At 54.4% G+C, this 10,542-nt stretch overlaps 1 protein-coding gene across 1 annotated transcript; it reads right to left on the reverse strand.

The window, feature by feature from the left end:
* Window positions 1-289: 289 nt before the first annotated feature.
* On the reverse strand, window positions 290-1,267 carry LOC311186147 (vomeronasal type-1 receptor 4-like; the record flags this gene model as incomplete). Its single annotated transcript, XM_084257033.1, has 1 exon — window positions 290-1,267. The coding sequence occupies one exon, from the start codon at window positions 1,265-1,267 to the stop codon at window positions 290-292; it is 978 nt and encodes a 325-aa protein (XP_084113159.1).
* Between the last annotated feature and the right edge of the window lie 9,275 nt (window positions 1,268-10,542).

Below are 10,542 nucleotides of genomic sequence, written 5' to 3' on the forward strand. Positions count from 1 at the left end.
AAGAGTTGAAGAGGCACAAACACAGCAAGTCGTGTTATTCCTGGGGAGTGTGCAGAATGCAGTGCCCACCGAAGACCAACCTCATGGCACCCAGTCCCCCAACAAGGCATCCACCACTTCCAATGAAGGTTTTGGAGGAACCCTGGTGGTCTGCTGTCACATCCCTTCCTGCACATTGGACAGAGCAGAACGTGATATTTCACCTTCTCAGAGTGGGGAGGCTGAATCAACATGGCTTCTTATCTTCCATTGTTGGGGAATCAGGAGGGAGGGAGGCACACCTGTGGGCTCAGAAAAACCGATGACAAAACATAGGCATTCTTGGGTCCCTGAGGATCACCAGGAAGGGGCTGAAAGCAGGAAAACATGACACCAGGACATTGGAGACCTGTGTCAGCAATAGAGGCATGTCTAAGGAGATGGTCATGTAGAACACAATGCTAGAATTCAGCAGGTAGAAGCTGACAAACATGACCATGAGCATCAGGACAGTGCGAGTGGCTCTCGTCTCAGGGGGGCACCCCCGGCCAGCCCTGGGGGTGTGGAGGTGCCGCACCCTCTGCTGGTGTCTGCGCAGGAGGAGGGCCATGGAGACACTGGCCCAGCCCATGAGGACGATGAAGATGGTGTCTGGCACCAACCACAGGACCACAGCAGCAGCGCTGGAGCCTGAGGCAGAGCAGAACCAGGACCCCCGGGGCTCGGAGCCATTGCCTACGCTCCGTGGACCAGTGACTTTCACAGGAACGTAGGCATTGATGAGAACACCGAGCAGCCAGCAGGTGCTGCAGGAAGGACCCAGGGCCTTGGGGAACACTTCCGGGAGCACCGTCCACCCCAGTCTTCCGGGGTTGACAGTGAAGAGCTGGGAGGTGCTCAGGAGGCAGGTGGAGCACAGCGTGGTGCTCCGGGCCGTCCTTTGAATAAAGCTTAAAAACTTACACCCAAGACAGGACACGGGCCACCTGAACACAAAAGCTGCCATTGTGTTTGAGATCCCAATGCAAAGAAGAACCAAGACATTGGCCACAGCCATGTGGGAGAGAATCGTGTTGCGGATCTTCTGCCTGCATCCTGAAATGATTGTGGAGACATTTTGCAAGAAGAGGAGGATGTTGGCTGGGGTCCCCACCCCTAACAATAAAAGACAAGTGATGTGTATGGTCAGTTCTCCCGTGGTTTGATGGTGGTGGTTCTGGAAGGACTTGGAGAACGCCTCAGTGGGCCTGAAGGGGGTGCGGGCTCTGCTGGTGTCCTCGTTCCTCATCCTTGTGCAACGATCTCGGCCATCGGTCCCTGCAAAGGCAGCCACCGTCGTGTCCCCAAAGGAGCTGAGGCAGGGAGCACATCACTGACCCCGGTGTCATATCCAGTATCCTTTTTTGTGTTGACTCCTGTTTCTCATCAATTTCTCAAGGCCCAGCAGTGTGGGTCCATGAGCTCAGGGGCCTGCTGCCCCTGCAGAGCCACCTGCTGTGGGTCCACATGTGGACAGGCGGGTCTCTGGTGTGCTGAGGCGCTCACCAGCCCCTGCCAGGCAGACAAGGGAGCACAGCCTTGCCGACAGAGGCAGAGGGAAATGAAGGGACTTTTTAAACTAGGGATGGGCCTCCCAAAGTAGTGGACAGTGAACTCTGGCAAAGGAAAGTTCAGCCTCTTTCCACAGTCCCCTTCCCACCTGGCAACCAATCTGGGCTCCCACCTACCCACTGATGAGGCATCAGGGATGATGGGCAGAACCTCACCTAGAGGAGCGTGTTCACCCTGTAAATGACGTGGCACAGGCGCTTATCAGCACTGTGAGAAAACATTAATGTCAGAAAGTGATGAGAGTATCCCGGCAACTAACCAGGACGCCTGGAACCTGTGCTCACTGGGATAAAGTGTGCAAGACAGCTGTGATGAGGAATTTCACAAAGCCCCAGAATCGCAGAGGGTGATGCGGGGACCTGGGGAATCAATCATCGAGCAGAGGAGGCTCTCCCCAAGGACAGAAGTGAAAAAAAATAACCAAAATTCTGGAGCAGAAAAGTACCAGTTTGAGAGAGAACTTACTAAGCAGCATTGAAGTAGGAGGTCACATGGAAGAGCGAGCACATGAACACCAGGACAGGCCTGTAGGGATGACTGTGGAGAGCAGGAGAGCAGGAGAACAGGAGGCCGTTCGAGGACATGACAGTCAGAACTTCCTGCCCTTGGGGCTGTACTTGGATGTCCAGGACCAGAATCTAAGCGAACACAGTTAAAATGTGAAAAGACCTTCACTAGGGCCTGCCTGGTGCCTCAAGGGGTTAAGATGCAACCTATAAAGCTGTCCGCTGCCATTGTAGCACCTGTTTGATTCTTCGGTCAGCCAAGGAGATACCCACATGGTGCAGCAGACCTCTCCTGTAGCCCTCTGCTCCCCTCAGCCATGTGTTTCGGTGAGTCTGCCTGTTCTGTTCCCCACTCTGTCTCTGAGGAATACTCTCACCGCCTCCCACAGACACCGCTGGCCTGTACACCTGTGCTTGTATGCATAAATGAATAAAACTTTTTTAAAAAAGAAAGAACTTCAATAAATGAGGCAGTACAGAGGTCAGCAAGGGGCAATAAAGAACTTTAGAGTAAGCCTTGGGAAAAGGAGGATGCCCTCGAAGGTGCTCCACAGGCTTCTGGGATGAAGCCAAAGCCATTGTGGAAGGAAAGTTTGCAGCAATAAATGCACAGGGTAGCACATTTTTAAAGTTCAAAATAAAAAATATTTCAAGGATAGAGAGAGGAGAAAAAACTAAGCCCAGAGGAAGCAAAAGGGAGCGAGAGGAAAACATGCACAGAAATGAGTGAAGTAGAGGTGAGGACAACATGGAAATGCAACAGGTAAACTGGGGTCTGGGACTTCAAAAAGAGCAAGAAACGTGGACAGATCTCTCCCGAGAATAACAAGAGAGGAGATGCAAAGAAATGCAGTCAGTAGTGAAAGGGGCACCGCCCTCGCTCTGCAGAAAAACAGAATCCTAAGACACCACCTTGAAGGGGACCAGCCAGGAGCAGCACAGCCGACAGGACGTGGACACATTCTAGAAACCCACGACACACCAGACGCTTCAGGAAGACAGAGGAAATCGAAACAGCTGATAAAGTGAAGAGATTCAATCACTCATCACAAACCTCTGAATGCAGAGAATCCAGGTTCTTGCAAAACATAAATAATTAACACTTCCTGCAACTCTTACAACATACAGAGAAAGAGCAAAACTTCCAAGCTGGTGTTTGAAGCCAGCTTTACCTTGATGCGAAACCTGGTTGGGACACACAGGAGGAGCCAACCGTGTCCAGCGTCTGGTGGGCAGACGGGCAACACGCTCACAGACACGAGGACACACCCTCATGGGCATGTTAAAAGGATTTAGCACCCTGACCCAGCGGGGTCCATGCTTGAGACACAAGCACTCAGCACACGCCGGCCAGCAGAGGTGCCCGGGTACTAATGCTCGGAAGCCGCACGGTCGTCTTAGGACAGGCAGAAAAGGCTGTCCCAGTCCCAGCCTCCTCTCGTGATCGAAGAAACAGCAGCCCCAGAGACTGGGCATAAGAGGAACGTAACTCAACATGGTGAGCACCCGCATTCCAGGGGCTGCTCAGCGGAGAGGCTCCACGCACCTGCTCTAATGCCCACCATGGGACAGGACTCCCTCGTGCCCCAGAACACAGGGTGCCAGCTGGGTGCGGGCAAGACTAAGAGACACGGGACAGCCAATCGATAAAGCAAAACTAAAAGGATGGGATGGTTTGATAGAGAAATATCCAAAGAGTCACCAGAAAACTGCTGGAATCAATGAAGCCAGTTGGCAGCTGTGACGGGAACACAAATAATCACTTTCCCCCCCTGAAACATCTGAAGGAGAAAGGAAGAAACTGCCCCGTTCACGTGAATATCAACAGAGCAAACACTTGGAGTGAATCCAGCTCCAGCCTGCTGAGTCCTGCACAACCCCAGGCGGAGCCTTCCCCCCTCCCGGAGACCCCAAAAGGGCGCAGGGGAGCACTCACCTGGCCAGGCGCCCTCCCAGCACTGTGCAGGGAGAGCTCAGCAGGCCTGGCCTGTTATAGAGACAGTGATCCCTGCCCTGCCCTCCCCACAGACACCCTGTCATCACGTCACCTGCCGCAGACACACTGTCTGCGTGGAGAGTCTGAGAGGATCCGGGGGGTCTCACCCCAGTCCCTCACTGTCAGTCACCTCAGCTCACAGGGGACAGCTCTGGGCAATTACTGGGGTGACCTAATGAGCAGCTGAGCACAGAAAGTTTCCCATGTTCCCTGCGGGAGGAAAAAGTTCAGAATCAAAGTGTAATCAAGGGGGAATGAGCATCAAGGCTGTGCAGGGTCCTTCACACCCGTCCCCGGACGGGGACACACACGTCCCGATGGCCGTCCCCACAGTCCCGGCGTGTCCAGCTCAGGCTGACGCGGTGTTGGTGCAAACTGAAGCTGTCCCTGGGATCTGGCGTCTCCCTTGGATTAAATTCCTCTTGTGACCTTTGGCTCCGAGTCCTGTATCCTAGAGAGGATGAGGATGGCAGGTGAGACTTTTATTGCGAGGGGGTCTTGGTTAAATGCTACTCAGGATCTCGGAAAGAAAAACTTCGAGTCTTTTTGGTCCAGCTCCTAATCCAAACCGGGTCACGCCTGCCCATGACCCCAGAGAGACCCAGTAATCCTCAGAGGGGTTAGGCTGGCCTGAGGCAGCTCAGAGCGACGTTCAAGTTGAGACTAAGTGGGAACTTCCCCACTGCAGCCCCATGCTCGATGGCCCTAAGTGCCCTTTATGGGGAGGGATAGCAGCATCTCCAGGGGTGAAGGACGTCAGGGTCACGGGAAACACCCTGAGCTGTAGGACTTTCATCATGGTCGCCAATGACAATTAACATGAGGGGGGCAACTCTGGCAGGTGTTGGTGGGAGTGTGACCAGCATAAAGATGGGAGAAGGTGACAAGGTCAGTGAAGATTCAGGGGTGTTAGCGGACTCTGGGGTGGAATATTATTCAGTCATGAAAAAGGGAGAAAATCCTGCCCTGTCAACCTGATGGGTGAACCTGGGGGCCTTGTCCTTCCTGAGACAGCCCAGTCTCGGGGACAGACCCTGCCTGACCGCACATATCAGAGGCCTCTGAAAGCATCAGGCGCGCAGAGGTGGAGAGAGAACATGGTGCTGTCCAGGGCCAGGAGGGGCCCATGAGGATGGTGTGAGCCCCAGAGTGGTGTACACGCCACAATGTGCATAAACACTTCCAGGTGCTGTGAAGACCTCGCAGCTGTTCTCATCAGCAACGAGAAGCTGAAACCTTGAGACTGGGCAAAATACGTAGGCACGCTGATGCCTTGTGCTTGTGTGATGCTGAAGCATCCCAACTGCAAAATGGAGACTCTGGGCGAGTGTCCTCCATTCCCTGCTTGGGAGACATCACTGTCTCAAGAGCGGGAAAGCTGTCGGGCAGGTGGGGCTAAAGGGAAGCAGTTTACAAGCAGGTGTGGATGGACCCGTGATGGGGCTCAGCCCCGGGGATGTGGAGGCGGGGTGGTTCTTCCCTCTGCTGGGTGTGTCCCCTCCCTGCTCCCTGTGGGGTCTGCCATGACCTTGTCCCTTCTCCCTCCACGAGCTGCCAGAGCCCCACCCCGGGTGCCACGGGTCCAGGGCACCCAGGCTGTAGTGGAGACGCGCCACTCGGATCTCTGAAGTCACCGGCTCAAAGAATACATGTCATGGAGTGTCCTCTGCCCACTAGTTACGGGTCAGCACCCCCTCCTCCCATCACAATGATGGGAAATGGCTCTGGAAATGGCCACCGACTCCTCAGCTAGAAACAATGGTCTGCAGAAACCCGACTGTGACTTTGGTTGTGTGTAAAGTTGTCAGCCAGGCTCTGAGTGCGGAGGGGCTCTGTAAGGTTGGGCCCCACCAGCCCAGAGGGTCAGCCTGAGAGTGGCGTCAGCCTTGCCCAGCAGCGAGTGGGTCTCACAGCCACTCACTGGACAGCTGAGTGTCCGCTGGACCACGTCCCCCTTCTCTGCAGAATTGCACCCTCTGGGAAACTGTCAAGCCCTCTCTTTACATTTAGCATGAGTCCCCCAGTTGTTCATAGGGATGAAGAGAGAGAAAGCAGCAAAACAGGAAGGGCTACTGTCCTTCACCATGCAGGTGCCTTTTTCTTTGTCCTTTCCTAATACACCTGTCCTGGTATAAAGTGGGGAAGGAGACATGGGATTCAGCGAGGCTAACAGTCATGTGTACAGTCAGAAAAGTTACTCCGTTTTCTGGTCTGGACAAGTGTTTATATGATGAGGAGACGCAGACGCTGCTGCTGACCACGGAAGAGAAAATCCCCACCTGACCATTCCCATCACTCCCGAGCTGCCATGGAGTGCAGGCTCAGGTGTGTGATCATCTCATGGAGCACACCCTGCAGTAACCTTCTCAGAATGGCCTCTTCTCGCTGAGATGTATGTTTCTCCTGTTTACACACCATCTTGTGGATTGTACCCTGCACGTCATGGTGCTGGGGTTGTGACCTCAGGCTGCTCCCTCACGGTGTGCTGGCCAAGTGATTGTGGGATGACACTCAGGTGTGTGTGCTCTCTGCCAGGTCCTCTGTCCCCCACAGGTAAAATACCCAACCTACCTTGCAGTATTTAGAGAAAAGTACATTAAATGGCTGACACTTTGGAAAGGTCACTTGATTCTCTTAAAGGACATCTTAGCCTGCGGGAACTGGCAGTTGAAGGGCCACGAGCCCTGGCCCTCTGAGGCAGACCTGATGCCGTTGTAGTTAGATGTGGTTGTCATCACTACATCTATCCCCAATTTCACCGTGTCTGCTCTCTGAGTTGCTCAGGTTCCTTCTCCAGAGCGCATCTCCAAAGCTCCACTTAGGCCTCTGCAGCAGCCTTCAATAATTCAGTGAGATCTTTTCCAAATGTGGCTACACGGTTAATGTTTTATTTTTCAAATATGTAGAAACGCCTCTGTCATAATGAATATGATCTGCTCAGTTGCCTTGACAATATGTTATTCATGCTCATTAGCCTGAAATAGAAGTGCATGTGTCTCTTTTTAACATTGAAATTTTCAGTGGACTTTGTTATAGAGAAGTTGTAAATGCACAACCGAATGGAGAGTCAGGTGCAGCGATGTCCCACTTAGCCCCAGCCCTACACCCGACCCCGGTTATCCGGCCTGGTGACAAATGGTCGTTCCATTCTCCTCGCGTGTTCTCCGTGGCTGCCACTGCTCAAGTGAGAATTTATGATAAATGCAATATGGACATGCAAGTCTGTCGCTCCCAAACCAACTGGAAAAGTCCCCACTGGTGGGACTGGTCACAGCTTCCATGTGTGGAATGCAGGATTAGACGTTCAACTCTTTTGTGGAGTTTCTTTTTTATTCTGTTGAGTTTTATATTTTGGCTTTGACTCGTTCTGAATTTAAAGAAAGCAGATGTGATTCTGCTCTTTGTCCAGTCATTTCTCCCCCTCATTCCTGTCGTTGCGTCCTGGGGTCCCATTCCCAGGGCAGATTGTGCAGGGGAAGGGCGGCAGGTCCATCCAGAGAGGGACAAGGGACCCGAGCTTCCGGGGGTTGGAGGGCTATAATCACTTATGGGGTTCTGAGGACACACTGGGATCTAGGGTGGGTCAGATGAGCTTCAAAAGGGCTGTTCTCAGGCCAGAAGACCTGGGGCCCGAATCTCAGGGTCTCTGGAATTTAATCCAAGGGAGACGGCAGGTGACGTGATGTCGGGGTGTCTGTGGGGAGGGCGGGGCAGGGATCACTGTTCCTATAACTGCCCCAGCCCTCAGGCTCTTGAGAATTGGGGCGGAGGGGAGGGCATAGGCCTGGCTGGGTCCCTCTGAGACGCTCCTCAGGACTCAGTGCCCCCGTGTCTCCCAGTGGCCTGCGGGTCCCTGTGTGGCACCATGTTGTTGTCTCAGCAGGTGGATAGGGCCGCACCCTGCCTTGTGTGTCTTTTGCTTTGTGGCGTTTGGGTTGAATTTCGGCTCATTGGGTGAGTTTTGATGTCTGTCTGTGGCCTCAGCCCCCACATTCCCCCCGAGCCCAACGTCCCTGAGCTTCCCTCTGCGGCCGTGGGCGTCTGGGGTCGGGTCAGGGAGTCTCAGCGCTGCTGTGGTGTGGGGTGTGGGTGTTGCTGGCGGGTACACTTCACTGTCCGCGTGTTCTCCGCCTCCCCAGGCCCGTGTGTTGAGTGACATCTTCTCTCTCTGCGCCCTGGGGTCCTTCCTGAGTGCCAGTCGGCTTCCGGGCCTGCTTTTATCCCGGGCCGTCTGCCCGTCCCGTGGCTGGTGTCTGTCTTGGCCAGTGCCCTGTGGTTTCGCTGCAGTTTGCAGGACAATTTGAAATCGGGAAGGAGACGCACCCCTGTTCTGTTTGCCTCGACTCCTCCGGCCCTGTGACGTGATCTGTGGTTTCATCCAAATTTTAGTTCGTTTCTGCTGTTGTTGAGGAGATGGTCGTTTTTATGTGGGTGGCGATGGTAGAGCAAGGACATGTCCACAGTCTGGAACTTTCTGACCCGTGTGCCTGGGCGTCTTCTGCTCGTGGGTCTCACGCCATGTCTTTCAGCCGAGCCCGCGGGTTCCTGGCGTCCACTCTCATGCCCTGCGTGACACTGACTCAAAGTGTTTGATCGCCGTGATGCCGCTGTCGGAGGGATGGTTTTCTTTCCTCATCGGATGCTTCATCCTGAGCGTGAGGAAACGCAGCTGCATTCCTGGTGCCCACTGGGTGCCCGCCTCCCTGCCCCATGGGCCATTATTCCAGCTGCAAGTGGATCGACTCAGGAGTGTCCGTGTATGAATCATCGCCTTTGCAAAGAGCCCCTTGTTTACTGCTCTTCAGCTTGGGTTCCTTTCATTTCTCTGGCCCCTGTGTGCAAGCTGGGACACCCTGCCTCTCCTGTTGCGGGGTGGGGAGAGCCGCTCCCTGGATGTCGTTGATAGGGGAGGAAATACTTTCCATTTCTCCCCATGGAGTATGTCCCAGAGGGCCTGTCATCGTGGTTTCCGTCCTGTTGAGTTATATTCCCTCTCTGCCCGGTGTGTCAAGATGCTTATTTTCAGTTCTAATGAAAGGTCGCTGTGCTCACACGTGCGTGTGTTTATTGCATTCTGTCACCGTGCGGGTCCCTGACGTTGACCTGAGCGTGTGGAACATTCTTGCACCCGCTCGGGGCCGGTGCCTGGTCTGTCATGTGCTCTTGAATTTGGTTTAGAGATGTTGTGAGGAGAAATACTGCTTATGTGACACTGGAGGTACAGGGTTAGTCTTTGATGTCCTTCAGTTTCAGGGTTTTAATAATTCATGTTCTATTTCATTCTGGTTTTTTGGCTTCTTTGGTTTCCTTCTTTGGCTCTCGGGGCTCACCCACCGGGGGCGCTGTGTCCTCCCCAGCCCCCACATGGCAAGACAGCCCCAGGGCGCTGCCACCCCTGCCTGTGGGCAGGACTACAAGTGGATGGGCTGTGCTTCTAGATGACCCCAAGGCCTCCACCTGGCCCCAAACATCGCAACAAAGAAATTAATTAAATTAATGAAAAGGAGGGCCCTAGCAGGACACAAACCCCCAGGGCCCACAGCCCCTCCGGGATAATGACAGGAGCTGAGTCTACAGAGGCCGGACCTCCCCCACCCATGGCTTCTCTGCTCAGCCCCTTCTACAGATGGGGGCACAAGGCGAAGAGCATGCTCGTGTTCTCAGCCCCAGTGCGTGGGGTGTTAAGAAGGGAACCCGCCGTGTTGTCTCCCAAGTGGGTCATGAATTAAATTGCGATGATATTAAACTCCTCACACCCCCGAAGTTTCCATCTCCCGGGTGGGTGCATTGTGCGGATGGGCTGATGTCGACTCTTGCTTTGCTTTCCACCTTGCTGTTGTCACGTGACAGGGACACGGCAGTTTTCTTGCTGAGGGGAACGTCTTGGTTCTCCCCTCTGCCGGGATCCCGTACCTGATGGCTGCCCTGGAGGACTCCCCATGTCCCTGCGTCCTTCCTGCTGCACCTGCTGGCTGCTCAGTGCGTTCATCAATGTCTAAATCCCTGTCCCATTCAGTGGTCCAGGGTGCATGAGCAATGGCTCCGAGCCCCACGGGAGTTGGTTCTGCTTGTCCTCAGGCCACAATGCCGCCATCGTGGTCCTGTGTTTGGTGCCGGATGCCGTCTCATCGGCCTCATGGGATGGGCCAACGTCTCCATGGCCCTCCTCCTATGCATACACAAGCAGAGGGTGTAGCATCCCCAACACCCCCAGGGCTGGCCAGGGGTGCCCCCTGGAGACCAGGGCCACCCGCACCACCTCAGGCTGATGGTCAACTTCGTCAGCTTCTACCTGCTGAATTCTATGCTCACCTTTTACATGTCTGCCTTCAGAGACACCCGCCTGTGGGTGATGCAGGTGTCCAACCTCCTGCTGTCCTGTTTTCCCACACTGTGCTCCTTCCTGATGAGCCTCAGGGGTTCCAGACAGGGAAGGCTCTGCTCCTGAGC

The sequence above is a fragment of the Talpa europaea genome, assembly GCF_964194135.1.
Source record: "Talpa europaea genome assembly, chromosome: 16".
NCBI classification, from domain to species: Eukaryota; Metazoa; Chordata; class Mammalia; order Eulipotyphla; family Talpidae; genus Talpa; species Talpa europaea.